At 45.0% G+C, this 13,856-nt stretch overlaps 1 protein-coding gene and 1 pseudogene across 2 annotated transcripts in view; one reads left to right on the top strand and one right to left on the bottom strand.

Annotated features, from left to right (window-relative positions):
- THBS2 (thrombospondin 2) overlaps positions 1 to 5,032 on the bottom strand; it is a 542,122-nt gene extending 537,090 nt beyond the window's left edge. For both annotated transcript variants that reach the window (XM_069234978.1, XM_069234977.1), the window contains exons 1-2: positions 4,698 to 5,032; positions 1,085 to 1,159 (exon numbers count right to left, since the gene is read on the bottom strand). In XM_069234978.1, coding sequence (XP_069091079.1) covers positions 1,085 to 1,154 — 70 coding nt within the window. In that variant the 5' untranslated portion in view covers positions 1,155 to 1,159; positions 4,698 to 5,032. The remainder of the gene's footprint in view (positions 1 to 1,084; positions 1,160 to 4,697) is intronic.
- LOC138297067 (cold shock domain-containing protein E1 pseudogene) overlaps positions 4,442 to 13,856 on the top strand; it is a 28,392-nt pseudogene continuing 18,977 nt past the window's right edge.

Here is a 13,856-nt window from a genome sequence, read left to right on the forward strand (position 1 = left end):
TTTTGCACACGGTAATACCGTGTGGGCTAAGATTTAACTTTCTTAGTACCAGTCAACGAGAAAATACAGAAAAAAGCAACAGAAAGGTGACAGTTAATATTTGCAAAGGGCCTTCTATTGTGTGCAAACCCTTGTTGCCACATTTCTAAAACGTTTGGCCTATTTAAACTAGAAACATTTTCCTTTGTTAAAATCTAAAGATTATGCAGCAGATGACAGATTGTTTGTAAAATGTGGCAAATTCATAATTATGGGGGTGGACCCATGACAGAATTTCAGTGGCCCTCTCAATAGGGCAATCGGGTGCCCCATGGGCCAGTCTGAAAGAATAGTGTTTGGGTCGGTCTTTTGGCTGTTTGTGTCCCTGTTTTATGGTTTCATACGCCGATTGTACGTGTTGATTTCCCTGCTATTAAAACAAAAGTTGCCTGCAGCAAGCTCAAATCCTTGCAGTCTCCCATACCTTGCAAAACACATATACAGCACATTTGTAAACATGGCCCACTTTTTTCGATATCTAATTCACTAATGGGGGGCACTTTTATTATGCTGCCCAGACCTATTGTCTGTGTCTGTCCGAAACTGTGGACAGTCACACTAAGTAAACACTCCCCGCTTTCTTAAAACAGGGCTGTGTCACAGAGTTGGTTAAGATGGGGAAGAGGATGTGGCCTTATGGCCTGGGCTGCCTACTTTGGAACTGGGAACCAGGTTCAAGTTCTGGCTTCGGCGTAACAACCTGCGGTTCTGGGCAAATCAATTAATCTAGCTGTACCTAAAAAATCAATGTAACTGGTGCTTTAATAAGGAGCTCCAATACGTGCAGGTCGAGTTCGTGCTAGCATTTAGGGATGTATTGACAGTGTATTTGCAGCCACGGTGGTATTCTGCAATTTAAAGCCGCCCAGTTAACATCTGGGTTTGGTTAGTAAATGCCATTGGGCTAGGCTACATAACATGTGAGTTATGGTGTGCATTAACAAAGCCTTGACCCCGCTCTGCTGCCTCAGCAAGTGAGCTCTTTGTCGCTGGCCTCCTGAGTATGCAGACTATTGGAAATAACACGTGCTGTTCTGGGAATTACCTTGAGCGTGCGAAGAAGCCAATAGACTTAGGAAAACAGGCAGCCAAAACAGACAGCTCCTCTGCAGCATAACTCCTGCAATAAAGCAAACACAGCATTAGTCACACACAGACTCACCATGGGATAGAGAGAACAGATTGCAATGCTATGAATTGAAACCAGGAACGCACGCAGATATGGTTTAAAAGCTATACATCTGCAGAACACAATGCTAAGTGTGTAAAATAATGCACCCTTCACCAGCTGACCACGGCACCCCACTACCCCTTGCGTCTTTAAAATCAGTTTTGCGCCGCACAAAAGCCTAATCTGTGGGCGCTTGAACCCGGTCTACATGCATAAACACGACATTTGTAACGTTTTGAAAAATCAAAAAATCGATTGTATGTCACACGTGAGTTCCAAGAGGAAAGCCTGCATCCTCGCACGTTACAAATTAATCGATATGATGTACAAGAGGGCCAGAAGTCCAGCAGGGTGTACACACAGCCTTCACAGGCTGCTCTTGTATCTGGAGCTGTGAGAGCTCCTGCTGCATGAACTCCCCTGACCGCCTGCAGGCACATTGCTGTGGCACGTCTGCATGTGTGAGGAATGAATGCAGCAGACACAATTAAATCGAGCGTTCAAAGGCAGATCACAATGGAAACAAGTCTATTCTGGAAATGTTTGTCCGGTCACGGATTCCAGCATCTGATCAGGTCACACAGACCAAGACAATGAAGCTGAGCGAACCGGACTCGACGCCACACCAATTCTCTCTCAGGTTGTCCCTTGCCCAGTGGCGTAACAAAGGGCCACGCAGCCCCCGTGGTGATGGAGGCGTGAGGGACGAGCCTTTTGGGGTGGGGGGTATGCTCAGCACAGTGCTCTGGTCGGAGAGCTCCTGGGTGGGGGGTCCACGTAGTTTGCAGGGGACCCCCTCAAGTTTCGCAACTCCACTGCCCTTCCCACCAATTCGTTTGCAAGCAAATGTTTGTCAGAAGCGAGTCCTATATTCATGGGTATACACCAAACGCTTCATCATATCACATCCATGACATGTCGAGCTTGGTGCCAAAGGTAGTCATGATAAGCTGAGGTACTTAATGTCCCTTGAATGCACGGACGTTACTTACACCATACGGAAGTACCCACGCCTTTTGAATCTAAGGCATTAATGCTCTGCCAATGTACCTCATGTTTCTTGAGTTTAAGGCAATCTGGCCACACATCCATGCCCTCCTAAGATACCCTCGATTCTGAGGTATTTGTCCCACGCTCAGGCCTAATGAGAGTGGAGCACTTGTGCGCACTGTGGCACTTCATTCCCCCCGAGTCTAAGAATAAGACTCCTATAGCCAACCGTTTACAGCATCACCGACACAAGCTGACATGCTGTGGACCAAGGGAGTAGCCAGAAAAATAAACCATCCCCCACTTTTCACAACATGATATTGAATAAGTGACCAAGGCTGCCCCACCATTACTAAGAAGGTCTGTGGGAATTGTTCCACGGGGGAAAAAGCGTCAAATATGGATGTAAAGCACCATTTAAAGACTTAGGCCAAACAGCTTTTTGTCATTAATCTTTCTTTTTTCTATGTTTTTCTCCTTTCATTTATTTGTTTTCATTTTCTGCCATTCATTCTTTCCTTTGATCTTTTGACCTTTCCTTATATCATTCTTTCTTTCCTTCTTACCCTCTCCTTTCAGTGCTTGTTTCTCTCCTTCTCACTATTCTTCTTTCACCTTACTGTCTCACTTTCCTGCTACATTTCTGTCCATCTTTATATTCTCATTTCATTTCTTTTCCTTACCTCCACTTCTCCACTTCCTCTCGTTCTTCGTTCATTATTTTGTCTTCCCTCATGATCATCTTCTTATCAATCTTTCGCCCCTTCTTTTAATTATTCTGTTCCTTTTTTAATTCCATCTACCTTTCTCCTCCTCTTCTGTTCCATTCATTGCCCTTCCTTCTTGCCTTTTCACCTTCTCTCAATCATGATTTCCATATTTTTCTTCTTTATTTCATTCTGTTTTCAAGCTTTTCTTCTTTCAGATGTAGTTTTTTATTTGTCTCTTTCTTCTTTTCTTCTTGCCATCCTTCTTTACATACTTGATTCCTACTTTCTTTCTGTTCTCACATTCCATCTGGTTCTTACTCTCCTCCTCGTCGCCTTTCCTTTTTCCTTCTTTTAATTTATCTGTAGTCCTTTATATCTTCGTTCAATTCTGCTTCATTTCTCTCTGATCATTTTTGTTAACTTTGTGGCAATGTCATGTCCTCTATTCTTTTTCGTTCTTTCACTCCATTGGCGTCTCACTTTTTTCTTTTCCGTTTTGATAATTTCTCTTTAATTCTGTCAAATGTTTGGCCCATGGGTACTCCTTTGCTCAATGTTACAGCTCTGCCAAGTTGGCTTCTTGTGTGTAATATCTATTAGCTTCTATCTTGTGGCGCGGGGTCACCGATCAAAGTCTAAGATAGACCATTATGAGCAAGTGACAGCTGGTTTCGAAGGTGCTTCACTACTCCCTTGCTGTAGAATGCTCATGCGCCTCCGAGGTGCATGTGAGCACCCACATGTTTTTATGGCACCTACAGCGCTGAGGATTCAGAACGCACAACAGAAACACCAACTTGTATAGTAATGACAATAAATAGCAACAGAAATTAAAATGGATTGGGGGGGGGGAAGCGTTTCACAAAGTTTTATTAATTTGATCAAAACTGTGGGCATCCTTTTTATTTTAAAAAAAAAAAAAAACGTTCCTGGACTGCTGAGTTGCCGCGGACTGAACGGGGAAATGAAGGGACTTCTCTACTAGGAATCGAGAGAAAGGAGAGGCAGATAACGAGAAACAAGTCTATGATGCCTGCTACATGGTATATGCAGTTACTTGTTCGTAAAAGGCCAACAAAAAAGTTAGTCACTTATTCGTGTAGCCACGTCTCTGACCCCGCCCGCACACTTGCTCACTGCGCCCCCATTGTTCTCAGGATCACTGTTCTTAAACTTTTCTTTATGCACTTCGACCGCTGATGCACAAGCACTGACTCCCTATTTCTCTTGGAAGCCACAAACCAAAATAGCAACTATTAAACACCCAAGAGTTCCCTTTGCTTTAAACTTAAAACATAGGCTGTATTCATAAACGAGGTGAATGTAGCCTTCGATTTAAATGAAGTAAAAACCATCGATACCCATAACTATTAATTCCGTACCGATTGTAATCCACCCCTCCCAACCCTAATCAATAACTTGTCCGTGGAATGGCACATTAGTCCATAATGACCCTCTGCAGGTAAGGCGATGTGTCATTTTATGTAATTAATTCCCCTAATAGATGATTCAGTGCCCTTATCCGTGCGCGATGCGTCCAGTTACTCTAAATATTCGCATGTGGGGCATTCGTCTGCCTGCTTGTAAACTGTGCCCTACGAAACTCAAGACGCGCATGACGGAATCTTCCAAACAAGTCATCGGAGGTGGCAAACCTTTTGAAGAAGCAGACGTTCATTCCATCTTCAGTTGGTTTCAGTGATTTTATAACCAGAGGGCATACAAAGGGGTTTAACAATAAAACTTCTAACATTTTGGAACACGGCTGAAAAAGAAGCATTCCTTACCTTATGTAAAAGATCCACTGGTTTACGTTTGTATGCGCGTACGCCACGTGAAATCCCTACAAAAAGTAAAAACGTAGCGGAAGCAGCGCTGTGACCCTCCCAATCGCAGCCCGACAGAATACCTCTGGGTGAAGGCAGGGCTTCTAGCGGCTGAACAGGCCGTTTCTCCCTTATATACTCGGCTCTCAGCGCATGCTGTCAATCAGCGCTGCACGGAAATGGTTTTTTTAAATTCATTCCTCTGAAGGGAAGACACAATGCCTTTCCTGATCTCACAGTGTGCGCTGGTCTAGCTGAAGGTAATTCCAAAACCTGCACTTTAACTTCAAAAGTGTATCTTCACTCCTTTCTACCATCGAGAGATCATCGCGGGTAGGAGGGGCCAGAGAGAGACAGGCACCCGCCACGCCTCATTATTTTCTCGAACCCACACTCTGACTGGAATGCTCGGGTTTCCTGCCATCTTTAGTCTTAGCTCCAGCTTGTCACCTCGTGTCTGTCGTTATGGATTTTCTGTTTCTCTCTCTACCTTGGCGAGTAAACCATTACAATGTATGTCCAGTCATGACCGTGTTCACTCATATCTCTCTGTTAGCTTCGCTTTCCTGCGCGGGGCCAACACCCTAGTTGGCTCCTTGTAGATTGGATGACACCGAGCTCTTCGCACGTTTGGCACACGAAACGGCTGCTCAGCTGGCAGCTCCTGCCGTGTACAGTTCACGAGAGAACTGTGTGGATCCCCAGGTGGGCTATAGCTCGAGAATACACAAAATTGGATAGTGTTTAGGATACCAGCAAAACATATGTTTAAAAAACGAAAGTAGAGCACGTATTACTTTTGCATTCTTTCGTTAAAGCAGTGAGTGCTCCTACAGAGCAGTGCTGGGGAACTGACTGACGTGGATATTATTTTTTTTTTATACTAACAGTTATACTTTTAGTTGATCGTTGCCTACTGCAGTCGAGGCAGTCTGGAAAGAATTACGTGACTTGTTTTTTGTTCGTCCAAGCCAGTCAGCAGCTCCCAGCTCCGGTGTCATGAGTAGGGGCTGCATATCCATTCTTACAAATATATCACACATTCCTTGAAAAGTTTTTCTAAGTGTCACGCAGAATATTCTCCATCAGTCTTCTCTCACAGCAGCAGGAAAAAGGAAATAGCTTACGTTACAAGAATAATGACTTCCAGAAAGAGGGGTGCGCGAAGATTCTGTGCTTATTACTTACACCTTTTGCTTTTACCACCCAGGACGTTTGTGCAGGATTCCCAGGCTGGTAAAATTTCAAAGTTTGACATTATCACCGATCCACCTGGACCCGAATAGTGGACTTCTGTCTGCTGATCTCTGTCAAAGTCGTGGGACTCCACTTCCTTGCATGTCACCAGGCGCACGTATGAACATCAGAAGTGAAGGTGAAGTCGAGCTCTTGTACTACAATGCGCTCCCTTTCACTCCTCCGTTACCCAGATCCCCTGCAATCTTTTCCTTTATTTTAAATGTGCACTTCTGTACAAACTAAAACGTATTTTTTGAATGTACAAATCCAAGTGGCATGCGCGTTCTTGGATTGGTAAATACAAAATTAAAGCAGAATGGCTACCGAGCCACTCTGTTGGCACTCACATGCGTTCTGATGCATTCACGTCCATCAGACATCACGCATGCATGCATCATTGGTCCCTTTTTATTTATTTATTTATTTATTTATTTATTTTCACAATGTTACACAGCATCGCGAAAAAATCCAGAAGCTTTAGAGCATCACCAGAAGGCATTGGAAAAGTCTGTAGGTGTGAAAAGAAAACCCTATTTGTTTTGCCAAAGCTTCTTTGCCAACGTATTGGGTTTTTGGAAAGCACAGAGATACACGGAATTCCTTAAGGTCTTTGTGTGAAGAAATGGCTTTTATAATTAGTTTAGTATACATTTGTCTTTCCTTTGGGGCTAGCAACTCTATTTGTGAAATTTACATAGTATATACATTCTGAGGTGAAACCAACCCATCAGATAATTTTAGTGAATTTATATTTCTACATCTTTATTTGTAAGACACTATAAATGCCACTGAAACAAAACCAGCTCTCAACTGTACACTGTCTTGGTCTTACTTAAGGAGGGTTGAATAAAGGTAATTATATGTCACCGAGTCTCTGAAAAGTACGTGCTTGAACATTTTTTACTTGTTCAAAAAAGAATCCTCCCCACACACCTTCGAGATCAAAGAGGAGAGTAATCCTCTGTCTTAATTTGGAGCATGTCATTTTCTCTGGATCAGCATATGGAATCTATATGAACTGCAGTAAATTTAAGAAAAAGAGCTAGAGGATCTGTTACGCAAATATTGATCCCATCACCATTTTGGAGTTAAAGGACATCACAAATTAAATTTTATTTGGCAGATGGAGACATTCCCCAGATACTGGTAAGCTTACTTTGGGTAGGAGTGGCTGTAGTTATAAGAAATTACAGTTGGTGCTCTTTTGGCTTAGAAAATGCATTAACAGAAGCCATTAACGCCAATATATTAGCTTGTTGCCCCTTCACAGTGTAGCTATCGTGAGCCTGTAAAATGTTTGAAAATCTGAGCCTCAGTTTTATAATCAGGTCGACGTCTTTACCCTCATAATCCCTTTTCCCTTAGGAAACAGACTGCTGTCAATACACTGATATATCTTTTGTATAATTACAATTATTATGGCTGGACAAATTGGAGGGCAAGACTGGCTCAGTAACTTCATTACTTGAGGAATCTAAATTGAATGTAATCTTTTCATGTAATTTAGACAAGAATACTTCGACTTCAACATTGCTTATATCTGTAAACTCAACTATTGACTTTAAATCTTGTCAATATTATCGAGTTCTTTTTGTCTGCATGTGAGAAAGTAGCTTATTTTTAGCATAATTACCCCCACTTTTGGGCTGTTTGTGAGTGTGTATCAGTGTGTTTTTACTGTGTCACTGGGATCCTTCTAGTCACTGTGATCCTGCTAGCCAGATCCCCAGTGCTCATAGATAAAAACCTATATGTCAGTGTGTTTTGCCTGTCTCACTGGGATACTGCTAACCAGGACCCCAGTGCTCATAGTTTGTGGCCTAATGTGTGTGTTGTCAGTTGTGCTCGACTGTGTCACTGATGCTCTGCTAATCAGAACCTCAGTGCTTATGCTCTCTCTGCTTTTACATTTGTCACTGTAGGCTAGTGACTTCATTTACCAATTTCAATTGGCACACTGGACCCCTCTTATAAGTCCCCTCTTATAAGTCCCTAGGTAGCCAGCGCATTGGGGTTTCAGGAGATCCATATGGGCTACATCATTTTATTTTGCCACCCATAAGGAGCTCAGACAAACCATTCCACAGGCCTGCCATTGCAACCTGCATGAAATAAAGCACACCTTATTTCACAGCCATTTTCACTGCATCTAAGTAACTTATAAGTCACCTATATGTCTAATCTTCACTTGCTGACGGTTAGGTGCAAAGTTACTAAGTGTGAGGGCACCCTTGCACTAGCAAAGGTGCCCCCACATAGTTCAGAGCCATTTCCCAGGACTTTGAGAGTGCGGGGACACCATTACACGCGTGCACTACATATAAGTCAATACCTATATTTAGCTTCACAAGGTTAACTCCGAATATGGCCATGTAACATGTCTAAGATCATGGAATTGTCCCCCATTCCAAATCTGGTATTGGGAAGCCAATTCCATGCATCCTGGGGGCTCCACCATGGACCCCCAGTACTGCCAAACCAGCTCTCTGAGGCTTGCACTGCAGCTACAGCTGCTGCCACCTCACAGACAGGGTTCTGCCCTCCTGGGGTCTGAGCAGCTCAGTCCCAGGAAGGCAGAACAAAGCATTTACTCTGAGAGCAGGGTGTTACACCCTCTCCCTTTGGTGTTACAGGCTGGGGAGGGGTAGCCTCCACCAGCCTCTGGAAATGCTTTGAAGGGAACAGATGGTGCCCTCCTTGCATAAGCCAGTCTACACCAGTTCAGAGACCCCTTGTCCCCTGTTCTGGCGTGAAACTGGACAAAGGAAAGGGGAGTGACCACTCCCCTGTCCATCACCACCCTAGGGGTGGTGCCCAGAGCTCCTCCTGTGTGTCCCAGACTTCAGCCATCTTGCTTCGCAAGGTTTAGGGGCACTCTGGAGGGCTCTGAGTGGCTAGTGCCAACACGTGACGTCAGAGATCCCTCCTAATAGGTCCTTACCTGATAAGGTAGACAATCCTCCTCTCAGGGCTATTTAGGGTCTCTCCTGTGGGTTCTCTTCAGATTCTGCGTGCAAATTTCCTTCAGGAATCTTCTGCAACTACTACTTCATCCTCTGACCTCGGATCAACCGCAGCCTGCTCCAGGAACCGCTGTAACAGAAACAAAGTATCCACAAGGGATACTTTTTCTACAACTTCAGCTGCAGCCAGCAACTGCAACAGTTTCCATGGTGTGCACGCTCTGTGGCCTCCCTGTCTTCATCCTGCACCAGCAGGACCGAAGAAACTTCCCGTGGGGTGACAGAGTCACTCCCATGCTCACGCAGGCACCTTCTAAGACGACGACCGGTACCCTTGGACTCCTCTCACAGCGACAAGCGTGCTCCTAAGGACACAGAGGTTGGACCCCATCGACATAGGCTGTCTTGAAGTCCTGCTGGCGCAATTTGGAGGAGGTAAGACCTTGCCTTCCCTGAGAGCGACAGTACCCCTGTGTACTGCGTCTTCTTCACCTCCTGAGGCCTCTGTGCACTATTTGCTAAATTCCTTCGTGCACAGCCTGGCCCAGGTCCCCAGCATTCCATCCTGCGATGCTCAACTCGCTGAGTTGTTCTCCGGCAGCATGGGACCTTCCTTTGTTGTGCTGCACCAACCACGTTTTGCACCTCCTTTGTCCCCATGTCCTGGGACTCCGGTGGGTGCTGTCTGGCATCCTGAGGGCTCTATAAAGTGCTGAGAGCCCCCTCTTCCTCCTCATACAGAGTTGAGGCCCCCAGGTCCCTCCTGGGTCCAGCCAGTGCCATTGTGACGCAAAACGCATATTTGTCGTAACCAAGGCTGGTTGGCGACTTCCAACACGAAATCACATCTGCATCCGTCTTCACGTCATGGGACATCTTCTGCATCATGCAGGAACCCGCTGGCATCTTCCTAGGGAGCATTTCTGCAGTTTTCATCCAACCGGGGACTCTTCTTTTGCACCCTCTTCTGGATTGGTAGGGGCTCCTACCCTTCCTGGAATTTCTTTCGACTTCTGGACTAGTTCTCCTTCTTTTGCATGTCTCCAGTTCCAGGAATCCAGCAGTTGTTGTTTGCAGACTTGGTTGGTTACAGCAATATCCCAATCACAAGGTGTAGTGTGTCCTAAGGAAACTTGCAGTACTTTACTCCTGGTTTTCTGGGCTCTGGGGTGGGGTAATTTACTTAACTTTATTGTATTCTTACTCTCCCATCGATTCTGCACACACTACACTTGTCTAGGGGGTTATTCGTGATTCGCATTCCGCTTTCTTAGTATATGGTTTGTGTTGCCCCTAGACCTATTTTCTCCCATTGCATTCTATAACATTTCCTATTGTTTGCACTGATCTATGACTAATTACTTGTCTAACTTTGGTGTCTAGTGTATATATTGTATAATACTTACCTCCAGAAGGAGTATTGCCTCTAAGATATTTTTGGTACTGTGTTACCCAAAGAAACTACCTTTATTTTGGCAACACTTAGGGGGTCATTCTGACCCTGGCGGTCATTGACCGCCAGGGTCAACGACAGCGAGAGCACCGCCAACAGGCTGGCGGTGCTCTCAAGGGCATTCTGACCGCGGCGGTTTGGCCGCGGTCAGAAAGGGAAAACCGGCGGTCTCCCGCCGGTTTTCCGCTGCCCTATGGGATCCTCCATGGCGGCGCAGATTGCTGCGCCGCCATGGGGATTCCGACACCCCATACCGCCATCCTGTTCCTGGCGGTTCGGCTGCCAGGAACAGGATGGCGGTATGGGGTGTTGTGGGGCCCCTGCAGTGCCCATGCCAATGGCATGGGCACTGCAGGGGCCCCCGTAAGAGGGCCCCACAAAGAATTTCAGTGTCTGCTTAGCAGACACTGAAATTCGCGATGGGTGCAACTGCACCCGTCGCACCCTTCCCACTCCGCTGGCTCAATTCGGAGCCGGCTTCCTCGTGGGAAGGGGTTTCCCGCTGGGCTGGCGGGCGGCCTTCTGGCGGTCGCCCGCCAGCCCAGCGGGAAACACAGAATCACCGCGGCGGTCTTCGGACCACGGAGCGGTGTTCTGGCGGGGAAACACTGGCGGGCGGCCTCCGCCGCCCACCAGAGTTAGAATGACCCCCTTAGTATTGTCTTTACTTGTGTATAAGTACTGTGTAACTATAAGTGGTATTGCATGCGCTTTGCATGTCTCCTAGTTCAGCCTAAGCTGCTCTGCCATAGCTACCGCTATCAGTCTAAGCTGCTAGAACACTACTACATTTCACTAATAAGGGATAACTGGACCTGGTATAAGGTGTAAGTACCCAAGGTACCATCAACAAACCAGGGCAGCCTCCTACACTGCAAAAAACAACTTACTTTGTTGTTGAGTATTAATTACAGATGTTGCCAATTTAAATGAATGTACAATTCACTCTATGCAGTTGATTTGCAATTCTTAGGTTTATTTTTTTTTTTATTTTTATTTTTTACATGACCTATCAGGAATCTCAAGGCTTGATCCCACGAGCACCTCAATCTCGACGTTATCATGTGATTCTATTTTGCCTAGTTTCTTCTTGGATATTTTGCCTGATATGTTTAGTTGCGGATTCCAAGATGCCCTATATAAATTTGTCTTCCTGATTACTCACTATTGTGTTATGAAGTGAACAAAGTTTCTGAAGAAGTATGGACAGATGATGTAACATTCGTACAGCCCAGGATATATAGCTTGGCTCTAATCCTACTTAGATGGGCCGTTTGAGCTGATCTGTTCAGAGTTAAGTGATGTCTCCAGTATGACAGAAAGAGTGGTTTGCGTTATAGCAAGAGTTTCAATATTTGAATTAGCTGGATAAGCTAAGCTTGTAGGTCTGAGTTTTGTGTCATTACATTCAAGATTAACTCACACACCAGCAAACAGAATGCGTAACATACATATAAAGTGATCAAAGATAACAACCAATGAGAACTTCAATTCCCATAAATATCATGGTACAAACTACAGTATGACCTATCAGTGTTCTAACATGAATTTATATAATGAAGAGTCTCGAAACCCTGACGGGTACATAGCGCGCTTTATAAATACTATGATTGATTGATTGATTGATTGATTGTCGTATTGGTGTTCTTTCTTGCTCCTCCCTAGCAGCCGACTCAGTACATTTCACGTTTCCAGTCATTTGTACATTTCTTATATGCTTCCATCAAGACTCTAGGCCCAAACTATATCCAACAAGCTGCTACTATAGATCCAGCATTAGATCATCCTTCTATTATCAGAAAAGGGGAGGTTTCAGAAACCATCTCTAAAGAGGTCATTCTAGAATTACTAGTAGCCAATGTTACCAGTTCAGAAATTGGCAGAGGTTTGTACTCTGTCCAAATAGGGACCACAATTCTAGTCAGGGCAAGTAAGATACACACTAAAGGTTTACCTGTGCTCACCCTCTGGTAGTTTGGCACAGAGGAGTCAGACTAAAGAGGCAATGTGTAAAGTATTTGTGCACAAACACAGTAACACAGAGAAAACACCACATAATGACTCCACACCAGTTTAGAAAAATAGCCAATATTTATCTGAGTCAAACAAGACCAAAACAACAAAAAATAGGGCATACACAGGTCAAGTTATGAATTTTCAAAGATTAAATCAAATTGCAGTGCTTAGAAGACAATTGCTCCAACTGGGGCTATCTGGTCACACTGAACTAGAGCAAATCCAAAAGTGCAGTGCAACCGTGATAGAGAGCGGGCCGAGTACAGGAGGTATACAGACCCCCTGACCGTACCTTTGTTGTGTCGATGCTCGATGATGATGCATTGATTCAGAGAAGGGGATGCGCCGCACTTGCAGGCCATGCATAGTTTCCTGATCGGGCAACGCTGTTGATGCGTTGATGTCCAAAAATGACAAGTACTGGTTCTGATGTGTCTGTGCTGCGTCAACCAAGCTGGGGCCTCCGTTGTAAGTCACGGTCGTTGTGCCGTGCAGTCAGCGGTGTCCACAGCTTTGGTGCAGGCAGCGGCACAGCAGCATTTCTGCAGCAGGATGCATCGGTTTCAAGTGACAAGCTGGTGTCGTTGCATTAGTTCTTGTGTTGTAACACCACACTGGACTCCAAGGGCCCAGGAAAGGATTTGGCACCACTTGGCAGAGCAGGAGTCACAGGAGAGGAACACAGGTCCTGGTAGGAAGATGCAGGTGAAGTATTTGATATCCTTGAGACTTCAGACACAGAAGACAAGCTCAGTCAGGCCTTGGAGAAACTTTAGATTACAGGATCTAGAGAATTAAATCCAGTTCTGTCACTCCCTGACAAGAAGTAATAGGCAGCAGGCCAACACAACAGAGCAAACAACAAAGTGACAGTCTCTCCTAATAGCACAGCAGTCCTTCATCATGGTAGAATGTCCTCTGTCCAGAAATTTTCTGAGTATATTGTGTCAGTGGCCCAGTACTTATACCCAAAATGACCTTTGGTGTGGGGGTGTAGGAAAGTACCATCTTGCCTGGCATGTAACCCCCATTTTCATTGTATGTATGTTTGGTTTTGCCTATGTGTCTCTGGGATCCTGCCAGGCAGGACCCCAGTGCTCATAATGCATGCCCTGTATGTGTTCCCTGTGCTACCTAACTGTATCACTGAGTCTCTGCTAACCAGAACCTCAGTGTTTATGCTCTCTTTGCTTTTAAAATTGTCACTACAGGCTAGTGACTAATTTTACCAATTCTCATTGGCAAACTGGAACACCCTTATAATTCCCTTCTATATGGTACCTACGTACCCAGGGTATTGGGGGTTCGAGGAGATCCCTATGGGCTGCAGCATTTCTTTTGCCACCCATAGGGAGCTCAGACAATTCTTACATAGGACTGCCACTGCAGCCTGAGTGCAATAACGTCCACATTATTTAACAGCCATTTTCACTGCATATAAGTAACTTA

Source organism: Pleurodeles waltl, chromosome 5, assembly GCF_031143425.1.
Source record: "Pleurodeles waltl isolate 20211129_DDA chromosome 5, aPleWal1.hap1.20221129, whole genome shotgun sequence".
Taxonomy (NCBI): Eukaryota; Metazoa; Chordata; class Amphibia; order Caudata; family Salamandridae; genus Pleurodeles; species Pleurodeles waltl.